This window comes from Stenella coeruleoalba (assembly GCF_951394435.1).
Source record: "Stenella coeruleoalba genome assembly, chromosome: 3".
NCBI classification, from domain to species: domain Eukaryota; kingdom Metazoa; phylum Chordata; class Mammalia; order Artiodactyla; family Delphinidae; genus Stenella; species Stenella coeruleoalba.
Genome location: NC_137148.1, coordinates 156749003 through 156773505, shown reverse-complemented (window position 1 = coordinate 156773505; position 24503 = coordinate 156749003). Strand labels below are relative to the sequence as shown.

The 24503-nt window shown below is 41.0% G+C and overlaps 1 protein-coding gene across 1 annotated transcript in view; it reads left to right on the top strand.

Moving 5' to 3' along the window:
- Nucleotides 1-1361: 1361 nt before the first annotated feature.
- RUFY1 (RUN and FYVE domain containing 1) overlaps nucleotides 1362-24503 on the top strand; it is a 57781-nt gene continuing 34639 nt past the window's right edge. The window contains exons 1-6 of the mRNA XM_079915789.1: nucleotides 1362-2447; nucleotides 11483-11656; nucleotides 13005-13122; nucleotides 17860-17961; nucleotides 19359-19482; nucleotides 24104-24165. Of these exons, the coding sequence (XP_079771915.1) occupies nucleotides 2144-2447; nucleotides 11483-11656; nucleotides 13005-13122; nucleotides 17860-17961; nucleotides 19359-19482; nucleotides 24104-24165 (884 nt within the window). The 5' untranslated portion in view covers nucleotides 1362-2143. The remainder of the gene's footprint in view (nucleotides 2448-11482; nucleotides 11657-13004; nucleotides 13123-17859; nucleotides 17962-19358; nucleotides 19483-24103; nucleotides 24166-24503) is intronic.

Genomic DNA, 24503 nt, shown 5'->3' with positions numbered 1-24503 from the left:
AAACTGTTAGAGCTTGGCTGGGAAGTTTTGATCCATCCGCTGTATTCACCAGACATTGCACCTTCGGATTTACATTTATTTCGGTCTTTACAAAATTCTCTTAATGGAAAAAATTTCAATTCCCTGGAAGACTGTAAACGGTACCTGGAACAGTTCTTTGCTCAAAAAGATAAAAGTTTTGGGAAGATGGAATTATGAAGTTGCCTGAAAAATGGCAGAGGGTAGTGGAACAAACGGGTGAATATGTTGTTCAATAAAGTTCTTGGTGAAAATGAAAAAAGTGTCTTTTATTTTTACTTAAAAACCGAACGCACTTTTTGGCCAACCCAATACCATATTATCCAGCAATCTCACTCCTGGGCATATACCTGGAGAAAACCATACTTCAAAAAGATACATGTACCCCAATGTTCATTGCAGCACTATTTACAACAGCCAAGACATAGAAGCAACCTAAATGTCCATCAACAGATGAATGGATAAAGAAGATGTGGTACATATATACAGTGGAATATTACTCAGCCATAAAAATAAAATAATGCCATTTGCAGCAACATGGATGGACATAGAGATTATCATACTAATTGAAGTAAAACAAAGACAAATATCATATGATATCACTTACATGTGAAATCTAAAAAAGTGATACAAATGAACTTATTTACAAAATAGAAACAGACTCACAGAGTCAGAAAACAAACTTATGGGGACTTCCCTGGTGGCGCAATGGTTAAGACTCTGCCTGCCAATGCAGGGGACATGGATTCGACCCCTGGGCCAGGAAGATCCCATATGCCACGGAGCAACTAAGCCCATGAGCCACAACTACTGAGCCGGCGTGCTGTGACTACTGAAGCCCCGCGTGCCGAGAGGTGCTCCGCAACAAGAGAAGCCACCGCAATGCGAAGCCCACACACCACAATGAAGAGTATCCTCCACTCGCTGCAACTACAGAAAGCCCACATGCAGCAAGAAAGACACAACGCAGCCAAAATAAATTTAAAAAAACAAAGAAAAACGTATGGTTACCAAAGGGTAAGGGGGGGGAATAAATTAGGAGGTTGGGATTAACATATATACACAATGCTATATATAGATAATCAATAAGGACCTACTGTATAGCACCAGAAGTCTACTCAATACTCTGTAATAACCTAAATTGTAAAAGAATCTGAAAAAGAATACATATATGTATAACTAAATCACTTTGTTGTACACTTGAAACTAACACAACATTGTAAATCAACTACACTCTGATAAAAAAATTTTAATTAAAAAAATTTTTAAAAAAGGGCAGCCAACATCCAATCCACCAGTTTGTTGCCATCAGAGAATATACGGAGTTGCAAAAGACTTCTTATGTCTCAAGAGAAGGCCAATATCCAAATTTTAATGTAAAAATTTTTTGATTTCTAAATATCTGCAACTTAAATTTTTTTTTAATTTATTTTTTTAAATTTTTGTTTGTGTTGGGTCCTCACTGCTGCGCACAGGCTTTCTCTAGTTGCTGCGAGCGTCTGGCCCAAGCCACATAGTTGAGTAACGGATAGTCATCACAATTATTCTCGTCTGCCATGTGCTCCTTACTTAATTGGTTTTATTATTTTTATTATTACCACCATTTAACTAATTAATAGCAGAGTCCGGATCTTCTGATTCCCAGTCCACCATAGTGTGCTCTTTCCTAACAAGTTGTAGATTTTAGTTATTAAAAAAAAAAAAGTCCTGCTTTCCTGCCTCACCTGTCCCACAGTTTCGTTACCCGCTCTTTTAGGGCTTGTTCTGAAAACTGCTGCAGAAAAATCACTAAGGAGAAGTAAAGTATGAAATGAAAATGAAAAAGAGGAAATAGTGTCACACAAAAAAAACTACGGCCACGTGGGCTGTGCCCAAGCCAGATTGGATGCACCACAACAAAAGGAGAAAGCCCAAGAATAACTTCCACGAAAACAAGTCCTCCCAGGTGATGAGAACGTAGGTGCTCCTTATGATTTGCACTTTCCCGAACTTTTTTAAAATGACAGAAAAGAAAGGAGGGCAATAAAGAGGAAAGCCCGTCGCGAACACGAAAAACTAGCACCAAGGGCAAAGCGCCCGCCCGCGCCGAGTCCGCTGCCTGCCGGGGCCACGTGACAAGACCAAGATGGCCGACGGGGAAGACGGGTCCCGGGCGGGGCAGGAGCCGGAGCCGGAGCCGGGAGAAGAGTTTGAGATCGTGGACCGGAGCCAGCTGCCGGGCCCAGGCGAACTGCGGAGGGTGGCGAAGCCGCGTGCGGCGGCGGAAGGCTGGTCGGCGCCCATCCTGACCCTGGCGCGGAGGGCCACTGGCAACCTGTCGGCGAGCTGCGGAAGCGCGCTGCGCGCGGCCGCTGGGCTGGGCGGCGCGGACGGCGGCGCGGGCGGCGGCGCGGGCGGCGCGGGCGGCGCGGACGGCGCGCCGCGCGCAGGTAGGCTTCGGCTGGGTGCGACCTACGAGCTTTCTGTGGGACGGGTGGTCGTTTTACTGTGGGAGCCAGGCTGGCAAGGGCGCTTAACCGACTCAGCCTGTTAGGTTGTTAAAAAAACATCCTGTTAACTCGCCTAACTACTTGTCTGTTTTCTTTATACCGTGTATCCATGCCGAGATAAATACGTGGACGTGGGTGGACTGAGACCGGGGCGACTTCACTTCTAGTTGTGTTCCCCAGGCAGCATTCTTATTCTCACTGGTGAGCTTTATACTTTAAAATGTACGAGTTTAAGCTTAGGTAGTCCTTATTAATTTTTAAAGGACTTACTTAAGAAATGAAACCGTACTGTTCTCTGCTTTAAATCTCAAAATGCCATCCTAGCTCACACCTCCAGTTGTTGACGGCGCATCCCGGCTCACCGGGGAGTCAAAGCACCAAGGCGGAATTAAGGGGGTGAGGGTTCCAGGTGAGCTCTACAACCAACTAGCTGTGTCATGCAGAAAAGTCATCACATTTCCCAACCTGTTAAATAGGAATTTTGTGGTTCACCCAATGATCTCTTATAGTCCTTTTAAGCCTTTGTCATCTATAACAGAGTTTTAGCAAATGAGTGAGAACGGCAACATTAAATGATTATGATATTTAGAGTGTGACTTAGCCCTGTAAAGCCAGATATTTAGATCTGTGCCAACCAATACAGTATCCACTACCCACACGTGATGTTTAAATGTTAAAAATTCAGTTCCTCAGTCACAACAGCCATATTTGAAGTGCTCAGTAGTCTACACGTGGCTAGTGGCTACTGTATTGGATTGTGCAGTGAGAACATTTTCATCACACAAAGTGCTGTGGGGCAGAGTTCACTAAAGACTGTGGAGTGCTCTCTAAGAAGCATTATATTATAGTGTGCCTTTGAGGTTCCTTTTTTTTTTTAACAAGTACTCTTTTTTAATATTTATTTTACTTTATTTTTTTGGCTGCGTCAGGTCTTAGTTGCAGCACTTGAGATCTTCACTGAGGCGCACATGATTCTCTCTAGTTGTGGCGCGCAGGCTCCAGGGTGCCTGGGCTTTGTGGTTTGCAGCATGGGGGCTCTCTTATTGAGGCGTGCGGGCTTAGTTGCCCCGTAGCATGTGGGATCTTAGTTCCCCAGCCAGGGATCCAACCAGCGTCCCCTGCATTGGAAGGCAGATTCTTTACCACTGGACCACCAGGGAAGTCCCTGCCTTTGAGGTTTCTTGATTCCATCCTGTCCAATGTATATTTGATGTAGAAGTCAGCACTGGCACAAGGATAGTGGATTGTGACAGTTTCATTGGTTAAGGAAGATTACTGAGGAAAGTTTAAAATCTGACGAGATAGAAAACAATATTTCTTTGGCGATAGAAAGTAGACTAGAAGGTAACGAAGGAGCCTGTTTAACTCAGGAATCTAGTTGCCACTAGCTCGCTACCTTTACACGCATCAATGGGTGTTTGACTGTATGCCCACCATTGGTGGTCAGTCCTGAGAGTCAAGGCATGGGGTCTTCTGGAGCCTTCTTAGTAAGCAAATAATACATGTTAGCTGTTCGGTGATAAATAAAATGTGCCAGTGCCTAGAACTGTGCCTAGCACAGAATAATAAATATTTGTTGAACAAATGCATATTTGAAAAATACTTGTTTTCTATTTATGGTAATGCTATAAATAATACCCAGCATTTATATTGTGCTTCCTAGGTGCCAGATATTAGTCTTAGGTCTGTACATACATTAGTTCATTTAATCTTCACAATAATCCTAGGTGATCGCTGAACTGGCTTCATGATATGCAATCAATGCAGGCTTTAATCAGTGTGATTGTGCACGGCCAGGTACTCAGAAGTGCCCCATGATAGAAATTCTTACTAATTTTGTCTTTGAATTTGTATTAAGTGAAGTCTGATGGGACAAAGGAGCATGTGTGGGGGCCTTGGAGCCGGCTTTTGTGTGGTCCCATCTTCCACTGTCTTCCTGGGACAGGTTCTTGGCCTCTCTGTTCCACTTGAACTGCCCTAGGGCTTGTCCCCACCCCTCCCTGACCACGCTGCATGACCAGTGCTGCCGCAGGGAGGGTTGGGGTTATGCTGTCTGACTCTCAGGGCAGGGCCAGGTATGCACTGGCCTGCCCCGGGCTGGCAGCGCCACAGCACGTTAGGCAGGCACTGGGCAGCAGCCTCTCACCCACCCAACCAGATAGGGACTGCATCCCTGCAGGAAATTGCTGTCACTTAGGGCCATGGGAGGGAGAGGTTGACTTCATGCCTCCGCCCACATAGCCTGCCCCACGTGGTAGGTACCTTTGTTATCCCCTATTTATAAAGAGGGAAACTGCATTAAAGAGAAGTAATTTGACAAAAGTTTACTTAGAAATGGCAGAGCCAGGACTTGAACCAAGCCAGGCTGCCTCTCAAGCCTGTGCTCTTAGTCACATCACCTCAATGCCTTGATGCCTTTAAATAATTTTATAAGTAAAATGCTGTAATATATACATATGGATTTTTAATTAGTCAATTTAAAGAAAATATTAAGTAAATAACTGCCACTCAAATTTGGTGAAAATTGTGAACATGGCTTACTGAGGGCAGAAGTGTGGGGAACAGCTGGAATGAGCTGTTACTCCGAGAGTAACCCAGATTTGAAGCCATCAGGTAGGACAGGAGTGGGGATGGGGAAAAGGAACTGAACCCTGGGTAGCATGCTCTGCAGAGGCCTCAGAAAAGCAAGTCAGGAGAAGATGGCAGCCACCACTCCAATCAGGGCTGGCTCATTTCATCTCTTTTCCATTGATCTGCTTATCTGCTTACAAAAGCAGTGAGAACAGAGATTATTCAGAGGGAGTGGTGAAGGAGCGGAGACTGAATGTTAGCAGCACTCTTGCCAGATAAAATTTTTTTGGTGATACAGGTTTAAGGAAAAAGCTGTGGAATGTCATGGAATGTGGAACGCTTTGAATACTTGTTTTAAAATGTTATCCCACGTGGGGTCTGGTAGCACAACTTGCCACAATGATTGCATTCTCTGTAGTTATCTTGTTTGGTTTTTTGGTATTTTTTCTAAAGGTAATACACATGGTAAAACAAAAACAAAAATCAAACTGTACTAAAGGACACTCAGTGTAGAATAAGTCCTCCTTCCCAGAAACTGTCCCCAATCCTACTGTGTTTCAGAGTGTCTGTGCATGTAACGTGCTTTCATCTCTATACACACAGTTTTCACACAAACCACAGTATACACACACAGCGTTCTACATCGTGCTTTTTAAAGTAATGCCTCCTCCTAAAGCAGTGGTCCCCAAGCTTTTTGGCACCAGGGACCAGTTTCATGGAAGACAATTTTTCCACAGACTTGGTGGGGGGAATGGTTTCGAGATGATTCAAGCATGTTACATTTATTGGGCACTTTATTTCTATTATTATTACATTGTAATATACAATGAAATAATTATACAACTCACGATAATGCAGAATCAGTGGGAGCCCTGAGCTTGTCTTCACTTGCCAGTCACTGATAGGGTTTTGATATGAGTCTGCAAGCAATTGTTTATGTTCTCTGTGCAGTCAAACCTCTCTGCTAATGATAATCTGTATTTGCAGCCACTCCCCAGCGCTAGCATCACTGCCTCAGATCATCAGGCATTAGATTCTCATAAGGAGCATGCAACCTAAATCCCTCGCATACACAGTTCACAGTAGGGCTCGTGCTCCTATGACAATCCAGTGCCGCTGCTGATCTGACAGAAGGCAGGACTCAGGTGGTAATGCAAGTGATGGGGAGCAGCTGTAAATACAGGTGAAACTTCGCTCACTCACCCGCCACTCACCTCCTGCTGTGTGGCCCACTTCCTGACAGGCCACAGACCAGTACTGGTCCGTGGCCCGGTGGATAGGGACCCCTGTCCTAAAGGATGAATAACAAAACTCACTGAAGAAGTCATTCTTTAATTTTTAAAGTATTTAGATATATATTTGGCATTAGGTAGGTGATATGTATTATGCCTTTCTCTGTTGTCTTCCATGGCAAATTTTTTTTCCATGTGTCAGAGCACTTCTTCACAAGTGATATTGCTCCTTCCAAAATGAAGTACAATGACTTTTTCATTTCACATTGCTGAACTCCTTAAGTTAGCCATTGAGATAAGTGAAAATTCCGGAAAATTAGGAAAGTGTAAAATGGCTTTGTCAGTACAGGGTAACACCATACTGTATTATAAGATCTTTCAAGACACCAAAGGGCTAATCAAAACTAAAACTCAAATTTATAAAGAACCTAGTTAATTCTCTATAATTCAGAACCCGATCAAAAAACAAAAAAAATTGTAGAATCCACTCCCTGAAGTGAATACTTATTCTCTACACCAAAGGTATAGAGCAGCCCTTTGAGATGTTTGTGGCTGGTAGTTGCATTTTTTTCTCTCCTGCATAGTTTATACTTAAATGCTTTTATAAGCATTTAAAATTTTTTTAGCCAATTGCCAGGTTTTCCATAAAAATCCAGATCACCAGCTTCTCCTGAAAACTCCCATCTGGCACATATGATCAATCAGCATTCCTCCAGCAAGAGGGTGGCTGCACGTTCTCTCCAGCTTGTCCTCTCACTGGGTCACTCTTTTATGTTACAGGCCCAGCCCCTCTACAACAGTCAAGGTTGAGATCCCTGATCAGACCATTTACTTGGCAATTCAATAAGTGTGGAATTTTGTGACATTCTGTGTGTTGTGTTGAACTATTATTAACAAAGCTTAGAGATGTGAACAGCTTAGCCAAGGTCACAAAGCTAATAAAACTGAGAGATGAAACAGCTTAAAGATCCTTCCAGCTCCAATTTTCCATGACCCTAAATTGAGCTCAAATGGGAATAGGTGACTAACCCAACCACGGGATGGATGAGATGGCTGCAGAACACTGCTGTGTTCCCAGGAACGATGGTAGGAGCCACTGCCTTAAGCACTAGTCTTCACATTTTTTGTTCACATGACCACCCCCCCCAAAAATCTTCAGCTTTTAAAGTTGATACATAAAATTCTTCATCATAATTTTAAAGTTTAGAATACATTTTCTGGTTTATTGTAAAATTGACTTTTTAAAATAAAACCATGATATCATTCTTTTAAGTGTATCAAGTGGTATATAAATACCTTAATGATTTGATAACACTACCATCCATCTTAAAAATAAATAACAAGTTAATTAATATTTGAAATTTTTACATTTTTCCCTTTTATTCCTTGGACTTGAATTTCCAATCCACTTACGTATGTTTTAAATTTTTTTATTGGTCATCCTATCATACATCTCAGAAAAAAATATGTAAATTAATTAAAATGTAATAAACTTTTCTTGTGACTAAAGCTGAGTGTATAAAATATTTTTTCTTGGGCTTCCCTAGTGGTGCAGTGGTTAAGACTCTGCCTGCCAATGCAGGGGACACGGGCTCGAGCCCTGGTCCAGGAAGATCCCACGTGCCACGAGCAACTAAGCCCATGTACCACAACTACTGAGCCTACACTCTAAAGCCCGCGAGCCACAACTACTGAAGCCCGCGGGCCTAGACCCCATGCTCTGCAACAAGAGAAGCCACCACAATGAGAAGCTCACACACCGCAACGAAGAGTAGCCCCCTCTCGCCACAACTAGAGAAAGCCTGTGCTCAGTAACAAAGACCCAATGCAGCCAAAAATAAATAAATTAATTTAAAAAAATTTTTTTCTTCTGGAACAAATTACCATTAGAATTATTAGTAATGCTAAGTTAATTAAAGGAATATAATTTTATAAGTAATTATACATAAATTTTTCTTGGAATTACTTCTCTTCATGAGCTGGTGTTGGTTTTTTCATTAGCATGTACTTGTAGATGAATATATATATTTACTGATAAAATGTGATAGGACTCAGAATCAATTTTATTCCTATTTTTTGATTTTTTATAGATGTGATCCTTGAGAAATCTGGCTCATATAAATAAGAAATAGAAATGGACAGGTTTTTTTTTCCCATTGGTAAATTCTACCAAATATTTTTTTTAAGTTTTATTGAAGTATAGTTGATTTACAATGTCATGTTAATTTCTGCTGTACAGCAAAGTGACTCAGGTATGAAATGGACAGTTTTGTTATAGTAATGTTGTTCAATTTTTGAACTCCTTCTAAGTTATATGCCCCAAATCACATTGATCTAATGTCAAAATTTTGTTCATTTTTGTTCAAATATTCATTTTGTTCAAATGAAAATCACCTTACTTGCAAAAGGATACAACCTAGTCACATTAAAGAAATTTCTCTACCTCTGGGAAGTTCCCAAAAAAAGACTTTATCAAAACTTATCAGATGATAATTATGCCTTATAATTCTTTCACTCTGTTTAACTCAGAACACTCAAAATGGTTGGGGATATCTAAACATTGCTTATTTCATTACACCTTGCCAATACAATATTTTTTGACAAAAAGTGTTTAGGGAATTCCCTGGTTGTCCAGTGGTTGGGACTGCACACTTCCACTGCAGGGGACACGGGTTTGATCCCTAGTCAGGGAACTAAGTCCCATATGGCCAAAATTAATTAATTACTTAATTATTTAAAAGTTAGTTTACATGTACTTGAAATCCATTTTCATCAAAAACTTGGAGCTTCAGTTTGGCTCATTTAACTTATTGAACGTGTCCATCAAGTTAATGGCATATCCAAGGGATGAGTATTGAGACTGAAAACAATTATATATATTCATATTTGTGGGGGAAATTTTTTTTTAACTCTCCAAATTCAGGATACCCAGCAGAGGGCTGGAGACCAACCCTCTCTCCCAAGACCAAGTTTAACTAAGTTCAACAAAGCAATGAGAGAGACTGGAGGCTCTTCATGTTTTGGGTGACTTGATTAATCATCAAAGGAGGTTTCACCTCCATTTGGTGTGTGAGACTTTCTGCACCCCAGGTCAGTGCATCAAGAGGAAGATATGGGGGCTTCCCTGGTGGCGCAGTGGTTAAGAATCTGCCTGCCAATGCAGGGGACACGGGTTTGCGCCCTGGTCTGGGAAGATCCCACATGCCGTGGAGCAACTAAGCCCACGCACCACAACTACTGAGCCTGCGCTCTAGAGCCCATGAGCCACAACTACTGAAGCCCGCGTGCCTAGAGCCCATGCTCCGCAACAAGAGAAGCCACTGCAATGAGAAGCCTGCGCACCGCAACAGAGTAGCCCCCACTCTCAGCAACTAGAGAAAACCCGCCTGCAGCAGTGAAGACCCAATGCAGCCAAAAATTAAATAAATGAAAAAATAAGTTTATTTTTTAAAAAAAGAGGACAAGATATTGAACAAGGAATGAATTGTGGTTCTTCTGTAGAGTGGAAGAAAGAGTGCCTGTGAAACTTGAGGATCTAGAAATCGACTTCCTTAAAATATCTGGGCCTGCCTAGCCCTCCACAGGACTTCCTGCATACGTATTCCCATTCGAACAACACTAGACTTCGTTTTAGACCGGGGATTGGTATCTTCTTTGAATAAATCTTTACAAATTGCTTCTGTGGTTATTGGTCTATTCAGGATTTCTCCCTCTTCTTGTTGGGGTTTTACAGTTTATATTCCTTTGTCTATCATCCATTTCATTAAACTTTTCAAATTTATAAATGTAATACATAGGATTCTCTCAAAATTTAAAAATAATTATACCACTCCCACCCAAATGCTTTACTTAAAGTCCACTTTTCTTTTTCCACACCATGATGAAAGGTTTAGGCCGATTTTTCTTTCCCAGCAGCTGTCCTCTTGGGTTTTGATGAGAATTTAGAATTTTCAGTCCCAGGCTGTCTCTAGTCTTAATACCTGTATTATAAATTCACAGTCATAGTATCATTCTTTTCGGTTTAGCTACACATATATATGCTCTTTTAACTATTTATATGTCCATATTATTTACTGCCCATGAAATAAAGCAGGTAGACAAAGGATTAATATCCAGAATATACGGACCAATAAAACAAAGGCAAACAAAGAAGGTTAAAAGATTTAACAGGCAATTCATAGAAGGAATACTAGGAGACAAACATGAAAAGCTGCTTAACATCTGTAATGAACAACTGCAAACTAAAACAATAAGATCCCCACCCCACCCCACCCATTTAAATGACCAAACGATGGCGCAGGTGCGGAGAGAGGGGCGCGCTGGCCCGGGATATATTTCCTGCCGGGAGTAGGTTATAGTTTGGGGTCTATATTATTAATTTCTCGAATGACAGTTTCCTGGGCTTGAGATGACACTTGGTAAGAATTTGTCATGGATATCTGATATTGACTACAAACTTTTACTCTCAAAGTGACAAGGTTAATGGAGTTGAAAAGCAGCTGAGTTCATTTTATTCTAACGGTTTTATTTACAAAAGAAGTGTAAAACTCGTAATTGTCCACTAATTGTGGACGAAAGATGGGTAACAACGAAAATTTGAGTCCATTACTGAGGAACTGCTGCTTTCCCGAAGGCTCCGGCTGGCACTATCAGGCAAAACAACCGGCTCAGAAAGCCCTGTGGCCGGTGTGCGGACCAACCCAACCAATCCCGGAAGCCGCTACCTCCGTCCTGGCTGAAAAGTCAAAATGGCGCCCGTTAGCTCCATGGGCGTGGCCTCGAGCTGGACTCCTCCAATAGGAACGAGAGGGGGTGGAGCACTTTCCCAGCAAGCCTTCTAGCTTGGGGCAGGGCTTCCTGGAGTTTGCGCCCTACCATTAGTCAAAAATGGAATGGGGGCGTGGGAGGAACCATTCGCGGAGACTCTTGGTAGGGTCGTCGCCGTAGCAACGCGCTGAGCTACCTGGGAGAGGCCTCTAGAGTCTGACCCAAGGACCCCGCCGCCCACATGCGGCTGTGACCTCCCGGGGTCAGGGCCCGGCTGGCTGCGATCTCCAGTTTACCCGCACGTCCGCGCTCCGAGCAGACCGCCTCCATTGTTCCGCGTCCAGCCTCCTCACCCCGGGCTACACTCAGTCCACTAACGAAGCTGTCCCCGCTTCTGTCCTCCAGCTTCCAAGTGCCAGATGATGGAGGAGCGTGTCAACCTGATGCACATGATGAAACTCAGCATCAAGGTCTTGCTCCAGTCCGCCCTGAGCCTGGGCCGCAGCCTGGATGCAGACCATGCCCCCTTGCAGCAGTTCTTTGTAGTGATGGAGCACTGCCTCAAACATGGGCTGAAAGGTGAGCCTGAGGGCGGGGGCGGGGGCTTGAAAAATTTGGGCTAGCTGCTTCCCAGCATCATCAGTGCGAAACGTTGTTCTGGGTGCTGGTGTTGTTCTTGTGCACACAAGACAAACAGTGCACAAGACAAACAAGGTCCCTGCCCACAAGACGCGACATTCTAGAGCAGCGCTGTCCAATAGAAATGCCATGCAAGCCACATGTGTAATTTCTAATGTTCTAGTAGACACGTTTAAAAAAACGGAGAAGAAACAGATGAAATTACTTTTAGTAATTTATCCCAATATAGCCAAAATATTATCATTTTGACACATATAATCAGTATAAACCTTACTAATGAGATATTTTGCATTCTTTTCTACACTGAGGCTTAAAGATCCACCGTGTGTTTTATACTTACAGCACATCTCAGTTGCACTGGCTACATTTCAGTAGCACTTGTGGCTAGTGACTACCTTGGACAGCACAGTTCTAGAAGAGGAGACAGACAACAAACTCAGAAGCAAACATAATTACAAAATGCTACAAATTCAGGGATGCAAAATAGGTTAAATGATAGAGAATAAAGGGAAAAACCTTTCAACTAGGGTGAGAGGCGAAGGTCTTTCTGGGGAGGTAAAATGTGAGCTGAGACCTAAAAGAGAAGGAGTCAACCTTGCAAATGTTTGGGGCAAGAGCCTTCCTAGAAAGACAGAACAAAACAGGAGCGAAGTCCTGAGGGGGACCAACCTTGGTTTCAGGAAGACACCAGGTAACTGAGGCATGCTGAGAAGCAGTAGGTGAGGTCAGGGCAGTTGGGATGGGCTGGATCACGGTAGGCCTTTATAGGTCAGGTGAGGAGCTGGATTTTATTCTAAGAGTATTTAGAGGATTTTCAGCAAGGGAAAAACAAGATCTAACTTACATTTGTAAAAGAACTTCCAGCTATGTGGAGGACAGATTAGAAAGGTGGGGAGGTGACGGTATTAGGAGCAGGGAAACCCATTAGGAGATTATTGCAGCAGTTCAGATGAGGGATGGTGGTGATGATTTGAAATCAAGAATTGACTTTGGCATAGGAGGGAGAAAGGGCAAGGATTTCACAGGTGATCATTTGACCACTTGTTTTATTTCATGATCAATAAATACTTGAAAGAAAGAGCCTAGTGAGTATAACAAAGAAACCCTTTCATTAGAGGAAGGGAGAGCTCATTTGGTACCTGGCCTTTCCCAGTCCCCAAGACTGAATCAGAAGGAGTAAGCAGTGCAGCTCCACAGCATTCATTTGGCTTTTGGGAGAGAGACTGTGGGACCCTGAAGACATTTTGCAACCTGTTCTTATGAATAACACTTCTGTTTTCCCTTTTAGTTAAGAAGAGTTTTATTGGCCAAAATAAATCTTTCTTTGGTCCTTTGGAGCTGGTGGAGAAACTTTGTCCAGAAGCATCAGATATAGCCACTAGTGTCAGAAATCTGCCAGAATTAAAGTGAGTGAGAAGTAGTTACATCAATTTGATGTTTTAAGAAAACTTCCTTGTATTTATCAATTTCTCTATTCTTTGCTGATAAAGCGTTTTCTAATTTAGAACAAATTGTAGCAAAAGCTACACTCTACTTAGACTTTAGTCCCAGCTCTGCTGCTCATTCTCCACATAAGCTTGAGAAAATTTCCCCCTCTCTGAGCCACAGTTTCCTTTTCTTTAAAATGGGGACAGTGATTGCGTGTCATACAAGTTCAAATAGTGAAAAGGTGTTGTCACCCAAAGAGCAGTTACAGGAGGAAAAAGAGTTGTTACACTCCTGGAATTGCTGCTTCAGATGCACCTGGGTGCTTTGTGACCACCTAGAGGGATGGGATAGGGAGGGTGGGAGGGAGACGCAAGAGGGAGGAGATATGGGGATATATGTATATGTATAGCTGATTCACTTTGTTATAAAGCAGAAACTAACACACCATTAAAAAGCAATTACACTCCAATAAAGATGTTTAAAAAAAAAAAAAGACAGATGCACCTGGGCAGTTTTCTGAATAATACAGTTTGGAACAGATTTTAGATTCCAGGATAAGAAACATTTGTGGAAAGGCTGGCACTGATGAATTTTGCCTTTTTGCCTTATCTGGGTTTGCCCTTGGGATCCCTATGTATAGGCTCAAAATAAAAAACTGAATGGAACACGAAAAGGTGTATCGTGGAATCTGCATTGAGAAGGGGCCCTGGAGATCCTTAGGCCAATGCAAAAGTTCTCCTGGCAGAGTCTTTCACAGGGGACTCAACTGTCCAGCCTCTGTTTGACCTTCTCCTGCAGAGCCAGCTTATACCATTTTTAGATAATAATAATAGCCACCACAATTAACTAAGGGCCTGCCATGTGCCAGGCATTGTGCTAAGGACATTTCATTATCTCGTTTTATCCTCCACAAATCCCTAGGAACTAAGCTGTTGGTGTCCCCATCTACAAGTGCAGAAACTGAGACTCAAGAGTAGTTAAGTAACTTGCTCAAGGTCCCTCGGCAAGGGAGTGGTGGAACCAGGAAGAAAACACAGGTCTGCTGGTCTCTGAAGCCCTCTAAATCCCACTAAACCCTCTAAATCCCACTAAACTCCATCTTTGCTGAGCCCTGTGCATTCATAGGACTTAAGCCTTCTGTCTCTGTCCCTGGTTCATCCCTCTGGACCTATACCACCTAAGGTGAAAACCTTTAGCGACAACCTTTCATATATTTATTTGGTGACCCCCTCATGAGCCTCCTACGTCTTCTGCCTTGTTTCTTCAGTTTTTTTTTTTTTTTTGGTGGTATTGGGTCTTCATTGCAGTGTGCGGGCTTCTCACTGCAGTGGCTTCTCGTTGCAGAGCACAGGCTCTAGGCACGCAGGCTTCAGTAATTGTGGCTCGCGGGTTCTAGAGCGCAGGCTGAGCAGTTGTGGCACACAGGCTTCGTTGCTCCCTGGCATGTGGGATCTTCCCGGACCAGGAATCGAACCCATGTCCCCTGCATTCTTAACCACTGCGCCACCAGGGAAGTCCCTTCGCTTGTTCTTTATGTGGTCCTATTGTCCATTCCCTTCCAGCAAGCTCACTCCCTCAAGAGTACAGCACTAGACTGTGTCTCTGGGTGGTCTGGTTGGATGGAGCAGGGGTCTCCCTCCTCCTGCACTCAGGCTATTTCCACTTAGGCACAGGAGGCATTTTTGAAGTCTTGTTGTGCTAACAAAGAGCTTATTGTCAGCTAAACTCACTGCTTCTGTTCCCTGTGGATGCTAAACAGGTAACTAGCTTAAGTACCAAAATCCTCCCTCTGTCTGCCAAAAAGGAAATACATAGTAGCTCCCTCCTCTTGACGCCTCTGGAGGAGTAGCCTTGTTGGGAGCCATGTGAGAAAAGGCTACTGCTTTGCTCTATAAAGAGCTGCAGTGTTTTTACTATTTCATTAAATAGTAACAAAAGTTCTAAAATTTCTGCAGTATTTTGGAAGTTATGACCAGAATTTTTTATGAGGGTAGAGACTATTTGCTCTAAGGTGGTTTGAAACTTGCGTGACGAACTTTGCATCCTGAGAGACATCTCTCTAGAGTTTAATGTCCTTGTCTAATTGAGATAAAAATATCTTTTACAGTATGGCCTATCACCCAAAATATTTCATTGTTTTCATGTCATGGTTTATTATTAAACAAACTGTTACACAATGAATAAGTTACACTTAAGATTGGCATTTAAACCCAGATAACAGACAAAGCTTGTCTCTCTCTTTTTTGAAAATTAAAAACAACCTTTTTTGGGACTTCCCTGGTGGCACAGTGGTTAAGACTCCGCCTGCCAATGCAGGAAACATGGGTTCGATCCCTGGTCTGGGAAGATCCCACATGCCGCGGAGCAACGAAGCCTGTGTGCCACAACTACTGAGCCTGTGCTCTAGAGCCCATGCGCCACAACTACTGAAGCGCACACGCCTAGAGCCCAGGCTCTGCAACATGAGAAGCCACCGCAATGAGAAGCACGCGCACCGCAACGAAGAGTAACCTCCCTTCACCACAACTCGAGAAAGCCCGCGCGCAGCAACAAGGACCCAACACAGCCAAAAATAAATAAATTCTAAAAAAAATAAAATAACCCAAAAATCAACCTTTTTTCTTATTACATAACTTTTTTTTTTTTTTTTTTTTTTTTGCCGTACGCGGGCCTCTCACTGCTGTGGCCTCTCCCGTTGCGGAGCACAGGCTCCGGACGCGCAGGCTCAGCGGCCATGGCCCACGGACCTAGTCACTCCGTGGCATGCAGGATCCTCCCGGACCGGGGCACGAACCCGCGTCCCCTGCATCGGCAGGTGGACTCTCAACCACTGCACCACCAGGGAAGCCCTACATAACTTTTAATTAAGAAACAAAAAAGGCGCTTCTGTTAGCTTACTACTCAGAAAAAAAACTACAATTAATATCGTGGTCAGTATCCTTTTAGATCCTTTCAGTGCATAGTCGGACAGACAAATAAATAAGAGTCTATTTTTATTCCCCTCCACCTCACCCAGTGGCTTCATTATTGCACTGCTTCTCATGGAAGACAGTTTGGCACTATCCACAAAAACCACCAATACATCTACCCTTTGACCCAGCAATTCCACTTCTAGGAGTTTTATCTCGTAAATCTAACACATGAAAATGACACATGTACAGAAATACCTGTTGCAGCATTATTTGTAGCAGCGGAAGATTAGAAACAGCCTAGATAAAAACCAGCTAAATAAATTATAGGGCAGTCCAATACTGAAACACTCTAAAGCTATGAAAAAATGAACGAAAAATTCCCTGTGTCTGGAAAGAATTTCAAAATGACAGATATTCAGTGAAATAAGCAAGTTGCAGAACGGCATATATAGCATACTAATTTTTTTGTAAACAGGAGAGAAAAATAGAATTTATATTTATTTTCATATGCATAAAAATATTTTGGAAGTGAACCTAAACTAAGAGCAGTATATTGTACAGAGGTGGGGAACTGGGGAAAAAAAACAAGTATTAAACTGTACGTACTGTTTTGTGGCTTCTTTTCCCATTTAATATTAGATTTTAAACCTTTTGCCATAATAGTCATCCACATCATTTTTGTATAGCTCCTCCCACTTTGCTCTTTGTGGTTGTCTTCAAATTCTCATTATCCAAACAGTGCAGTGGTGACCACCCCCAAACATACGTCTTTGTGTACCTCCTAAATTATTTCCTTATATTACTAGATGTAGAATTTTGATAACCTACTGTCATTAAATTGCCTGCTAGAAGAATTGTACCAGTTTGCACTCCCACCAAGCAGCACATGTCAGTGTCCATTTTTCCTATCATGCCAACATCAGATGTCTTTTTTTTTTCCTACTTTATTTCCTTTCTTTTTTACTCTGGCTTTACATCATTTATTGAAGGGAGAAGGGGGGAATACAGTCTTTTGTATTGATTAAGTTGGGTGCCCTCTGACCCTTTGAGGCTGATATTGATTACAGCAGTACCTCCAATACTCTTGGGTGTTACAAATGCAGTTACTCTGCTTAGAACAGGATCTTTTTTTCCTCAAATAGTGTTAGGTCTACAATTGGGAGGCCTTTTCTTTTCTTTTAATGTTTAAAACAGATCTTTTCAAAATCACACCTTTGAGATTGGTTGCACAACATGAATGTACCTAACAGTACTGAACAGTACAGTTAAAAATGGGTAAGGTGGTAAACTTTATGTTATGTGTATTTTACCACATCAGAAATAAAATTGTACCTTTGAGCTAATGCCCTAGAAATCTTGTGAGACTTCACCCCTTTAACAACTACGTTCTATATTCGTCTTTTGAAAGAAAATTTATCCATTATACAATCTAACCTGGTATTTCCTGACTCCCTGTGAAATTTTATGAATACATGCAAAGTTTTATCTAATTGTTCCAGAAATCAGATGTTTGTGGCTTAAATTTTTTTTCCTATTTTTTTTGGGGGGGGTGGTGCAGAATACATGCCCATGATACAGACTTCAAACAGTACCCAAAAGAATGCAGTGAGCCATTTCCTCAGCCTTCCCAGACAGTGCGCTCCTCCAGCCCCCAGGGCAGCTCTATTACAGCATTCTCTGCATTCACCAGCATATGTATGCGTGAACATGTGTTTTTCCTTGGCTAAGTTGGTTTTTTTCCCTTTGTTTTTTGTTGTTATTATTGTTATGTCATAATAGTTTGATTCTCTGTTTGAATTCCAGGACAGCTGTGGGAAGGGGCAGAGCTTGGCTTTATCTTGCACTCATGCAGAAGAAACTGGCAGATTATCTGAAAGTGCTTATAGACAATAAACATCTCTTAAGGTATTTCATCACCTATCTTTGCTTAGCTTTTGCTTCGTAATTAGAACACAGTTCCGTATATCATTCGGAATTAAAACAAGAATGTATATTGTACAGTTTTTATTCAAATTATTATTAAATGTAACTATTCTGTGGCTTAGTTTTAAAATAGCAGTATTTTATTTTTTGAACACTGATGTCTGAAAGTCTTTATGAATGAAGATGTATATTTTCATTTTGAAAAGTCATTTTGAAGATAGTTCTTCAAAAATACCTAAGATTAGGCACCCTGACAGCGTACTCCATTAAGTTTCAACAAAATGGTATTTGATTGGATGATAATAGGGGAAAAATGACTTGAACTAGATTCAGTGGGCAATTTTCAAGTATAAAACCCTGCTTTTTGTAAGGGAACATATCTAGATTACCTGTTTTAGGATTCCACATTCAGTTTGTAAACTTTTATATCTCTTGGCATCAGTAAAGACGAACTGTCTATCTCTGAAATTTATGACTGGGTTCATTTTTTATATTTATAACTCTATAAACAAAAGTAACCATTATAAGAGGAATTTTCTCCAGGATATGATCATTTACAAGGAACAAATCTCTCCAGAGATAATTCTCTTATCTAACTGAAATAAAAATGTCTTTTACAGTCACCCAAAATTTTCCATTGTTTTCAAGTCATGGCTTATTATTGAACATATCTTTTCATGATAAATACTGGTTTCAAATAGTTCATGTACTTTGTACTCTTCTTTGAGTACTGTTATACTGAGTAACTCTGAGGTACAGATTTTGTTCTAAACAATTAATTCTTAGGATAATAAGTTCTCATGTACTCATACACACAATGGTAAATTAGCTAATCGCTGGTGACCAGAGCAGTAATGGATGGAGCCTCACTGTAATGGCTGAGGTGACTTGGAGGTAAGGAAGTAAAAGCAGCCAGTGTTGTTCCATGGGACACAGGGAAGAGGGAAGAGTTTTATCCTTGGATGGGTGGTGGGGGAGGCTGTGGGATCCCACTTTATGTTGACATGAATGTAAGTGTAGAAGTAGTTCATAGCAACACAAAAGAAGGAGCCAGAGTGGACAGGAGGGGCAGAGTGATGTTCAGGAACACAGGAGCCAAGAGATGAGGAGGACTGGGCTCCAGGGTCCAAACAGAGGAGTTAATCCTAGACCAGAGGTAGGAGGAGTCCATTTTAAGCCACAGGAAGAGAGGAGAGGCCAGAGAAGAGATAGCAACACTTAAAGTGGGAGAGGAAATAGAAGGAAGAAGGGAATTCACACAAGGGAGCCTCTGGCTCCTGATGAAGTTGGCACCCAGGCCATGAGCTAAGAGGTGAAAAGGCAGAGTAGGTCCAAGAGAAGGGTGGTGAAGGTGTTCTTGTTGTATCAATCTCTTTCAGTGAGTTCTATGAGCCTGAGGCATTAATGATGGAGGAAGAAGGGATGGTGATTGTTGGTCTGCTGGTGGGACTCAATGTGCTTGATGCCAACCTCTGTTTAAAAGGAGAAGACTTGGATTCTCAGGTAAAATGGGAATTTTGACTCCAGATCGAATGCCTTGTCTGGGCCAGGGATTTTACATAGGATCTGCTGAACCTAAGGAAGGGGCAGATGGCAGGGGGCATCTGGCACAGGGCTGTGCAAGGTGCTGTGCTGGACCAGAGTGGGGAGCAGCTGGCAAAGGTCTTGGGGAAGGGTGAAAAATAGCTTGGGCAAAGGCACAGAGGCACACACAGCGAGCATGGCGTGTTTGGGAACGGGAAACAGTTCTCCATGGCTAGAACACAGGATGCTCGATGAGTGAAGTGAAGGTGGAGGCTGGCCCAGTTGTTAGGCCATCAGTGCCATGTTAGAGGCTTTAGTTTTTGTCCCTGGAACTTTGGAACTTAAAAACCTTTGGAGGTATTTAAGCAGTACACTGAAATGATCAGGCCTGGGATTGAGAAAGATCAAGCTAGCAACCATCCAGTTCATGAGTTAGAAGCAGCCAAGAATAGGGAAAGCAAAAACATTGAGCAGACAAGTCTGGAAGCCCCAGGTTGCACGAGGAATGGGAAAATAGACTCGGGAGAGATTTGGGAAGTCAGATGGTAAAATGGAGCACAAATGAAAGTAGGCAGTAAGATGCAGAGTGCCCCATGGGGTGGGACAGCCCTCTTGACCAGGGCTGAGGCCTAAACCTGTGGTGGCAGGGGCAGTAAGTCAGGACACCCTGCCCCACCCTCATCTCCACCTCTTCAGGGCATCTGTAACTGGGCAGTGGCCCAGGCTTCTTCCCACTACATGTTTGGACATGAATCTAAAGCTTCCCCAATCCCTCCGTGACCAGGTCAACTTTTTTTATTGTAACCTTTCCTCTCTTTTTTTTTTTTTTTTCTAGTAGTTTTCTTGTTTTTGCCTGTTAAATATTTTTCAAAAAATACAAAGAAGTTTTTTTGAAAAGAAACAAAATATCACATATAATCCCATTGCACAGAAAGAGCTAATTCAGTGTTACATTTCAGGATACATCCTTGAAGCACATGAAGAAAGGTGTATGTGTGTATTTATATTTCAGAGACAGATGTTTGTAGTTCTCTTTTTTCATTAAACCAAAATATGATTATTCCAAGCACACCATTTTGCAATTTTTTTATTTAATAATATGTTCCACATAGCTCTTGATGTCAAGAGATATAAACCATTTTAAACAACTGATAGTAATCCATTTTATGAATGTACCATAATTTATTTAACCAATACTTATTAATGTAAGTTGTTTCCATGTTACAACAATAATGTTATAAACATCCTCATACTTCTTTTTACTCTTGTCTGTTTATTTTCTTAGGTTAAGTTTTGAGATTGCTGTGTCAGAGTGTACACATTCTGCATGAGTGTTGTGATTACATGTGAGCATTCTTGGTCTTTTTTAATCTGAAAGAAAAACAACTCTTCATCTCAAATTTATATTTTTGAGAACTAGGAAGATAAACTATTTTTTTCATGTTTTATTTGCCATTGGTGGTTCACCTGTTCATATCCTTTGCCCATTTTTTTGAGTTTTCCACCTTTTTCCACTCCTTTATTATTGATTAAGGATATTTACCATTTGTCAGAATATTTGTTATAAATTTTTTTTTTCTGCTGTCTTGGGGCTTGTTTTCCCTGTAGACTTTTTTTTTTTTTTGGCGGTCATATTTAATGGACTTTTCCTTTATACCTTCTAAGGTATTGTGCTTAGAAGGTCCTTTCATGTCTAAAAATTAACCTAATTTTTTAAATCACATGTATATTTTTTACATTTAAATGATCTGCCTGTTATTCGTTTTGACATAGTGTGAAGTAGAAGTCTAGATTTCTTATATAAGTACAGTAGTAAACTGTTACTACAGTAGTAGTAAAGTTTTCTCAATATCATGTATCAAATATTATTTCCTTACTAATTTGAAATTCCACCTTTATCATGTGTTGAAATATCCATTATGCTCTGAGGCTTATTTCTGGACTCTCTGTTTAGTCTCTGGATCTTTTTATTTCTATGCCAGTAACGTAGTCTTTTAATTACCAAAGCTCTGGCAGTTCACCTCCTGCCTACTTTGTTGTACTTCTTTTTCAGATATAGTTGAGGCTGTCCATTCTCCCAGATGACCTTGAACATCATTTTGTCAGATTCCAAAATAAAAATTTAATTGGGATTTTTATTAAGTAATAGATGTGATTGAGCCCCCTGGCCTATTCTTATCTTTAATACCTCTTGTATGTCACCATAAAGTATGAGTATTTGCTATTGCACCCTGAGGGATCCTCTTTCTCATGTTTAGAAAGTACTGTTCTATTCTAGCTTACTTTATATTTTTATTTAAAAATGAACATTGAATGCTATCAAATAACTTTTTTGGCATCTATTGAGATGTCATATCCATTTTTTAACCCATAATAATAATTGAATTAATTCTTAGGTTTCCTATTGTGATATCATAAAATAAACCTTACTTGGTATCGTGTGTTATTCTTTTAGTATACTCCTAGATTTAATATGTCTGTGGTTTATTTGGAAATTTTGTATTTCTCCTTAAAGGTGACACTGGTCTGAATTTTCCTTTTCTATACTGTCTTTGTCACTTTTCAGTGTCAGGATTGTATAACCTCATAAAATAAACTGGATGATATTCTTTTCTTTCTTGCTTTCTACAACAGTTTATTAGAGCAGGAAATATTTTTCTTTAAAGGTTTGTTAAAACTGGCTAGTATGACAGTTTCAGCTTTATGCAAAAGCTTTATGGTCCTCATGCTTTGACCACTTTAATTTTTTGCATAGCTTTGGTCAATTTATTGGTTTCCTAAGTCTTAGAAAAAGTTTTAGTCATTTATATTTTTCCAGAAATCATTTGTTTCATTCAGATCTATTAGTTGCATGAGAGTATTTTCTTACAGCTTTTTAAAATCTCACTTTTCTAAATTGTAATACTTGGTAGAGATTTGTCTACTGTGTTGAGCTCGAAGAACCAGGTCTTGCTTTTACACATCACTTCTGCTTTGAGAGGAGAGTTTTGTTTCCTAGTCCATTAATTTCTACTTTGGGTATGCTTTCTCATTCCTTCTATTGTTGCTTTTTTTCCAGTCAAATATATATTTCTTTTTAAATTATTTTTGTATTACAAAAGAAATGCATGCTTGTTGAAAAGAAGTTAAGCAATTACAGAAGAATGTAAAGTGAAAAGTGAAATTCAAGCTCCCCTTCTCCTCTCCCCCTTCAGTCCCAGTCTTGTCCCCACAGATAATGGTAAAAATTTGAGGGACTGTTTCTACTTTTCCTATGCATTTATGTATACATAGGTTTTGTTTTTAATTAAATCTTTTCTGGTTTTCTGTTGCAGTGTAACAAATTAACAGTCACCTAAATGATTACAGTCCCTCATATTTGAGGGATGGCTGAGCTCAGCACAGTGACTCTTAAGCATGCCTGTGATCACAGGCAGTTGGTGGCTGGGGCTGGAGTGGCTGAAGGCATATGCACTCTCACTCTCTGTCCTCTGGGCTGAGTAAGGCTCAGGGAGCTGAGGCTGGAGCAGCAGGGGCTTCTTGGGCATCTCTGTCTACACATGGTCTCTCCACTTGATCTCCAGTGTGGTGCCTCAAGGTTAGCCAGACTTTTCCCATGGAAGCTCAGAACTTCAAAGGTATATGCCCAAGGGAAAGAGCCAGGAGGAAGCTTGTACTGCCTTTGTTAACCTAGCTGCAGAAGTCACAGCATCCTTTCTGCTGTTTTCTGCTCATAAAGACAGGCCTTACTGGCCACCCAGGTTCAAGGGTCAGGAATATAGATTGGTGGGAGGCGCAACAGAGAAGTTGCAGAAAACATCATGTATAGCTTTGGTTTTAACATAAGGGAGGTTACTATAAGGAGTTAATGCTGTACATAGTATTCTTTGAGTTAAAATTTTATCCTGGAGCTTTCTTCATTTCATTACATATTCATTCTCTGCATTCTTTGTTATGGTTGCATAGGGTTCTGCAATATGGCTATAACATGACTGATTTAAATATTTCTCTATTGATGGACCCAATTTTCCTGTATTTCGAAGGAATGGCTGCACTTACACTAGAGTGGATGGTGGCAGACTAGGGCTCTCATTCACTCTCTCTGAAGTGCTTTATTTCTGGACAAAGCCCCTGACTTTGAGATTTTGAGGGGTCTTGGAGCCCCTAGTTCCCCACAGCAGCAGAGAATTTTCCCTGAAATACTGGACCTTTTCACCTCAGTTTGGGGGAAGAAGGAGTCAGAGTTATCAGTTAAGGTCACCACTTTAGAGATACAGGTCTCTTTTTTTTTTATTACTTTGTACCCAAAGAACTTTGTTGATCTTTGTCAACAATTTGATTGTTGAATAAATAAATAAATAAATAAAACTTCAGAATATTCCCTTAAATTCTGATTTTTAGTAAGTTTAGAAGGTGATGGGGTTATTTTTCTTTTGGTTTGTTTGTTTGATTGATTGCTGCTTTAAGCTGGTTAACCTACTGATTGTCAGGTTATCCTAACAATCCTATTGTTTTATCCTGAGATAGGAAGGTAAATACCCTGAATTTTAAAGACTGTAAGGTTTGTGGAAAGTGCGAAAAGTTATTTTTCACTTAAACTGGTACATTTTATTTCGATCAGGTTGGAGTGATCGATTTTTCTCTCTACATTAAGGATGTGCAGGATCTTGATGGTGGCAAAGAGTAAGTTCTGTATTGTATGCTGTTCTTCACGTTTTTAATGAAATTCTGGCAAAGAATGCTCCTTTTTTAAAATTGAGGTATAATTGACATATAACATCATTATTAGTTTCAAGTGTACAACATAATGATCTGATATTTGTATATATTGCAAAATGATCACCACAATAAGTCTAGTTAACATCCATCACCATACGTAGTTACAAAAAATTTTTCTTGTGATAAGCATTTTTAGGATCCACTCTCTTAGCAACTTTCAAATATGCAATACAGTATTATTAACTACAGTCACCATGCTGTACATTACATCCCCAGGACTTACTTACTGGAAGTTTGTGCCT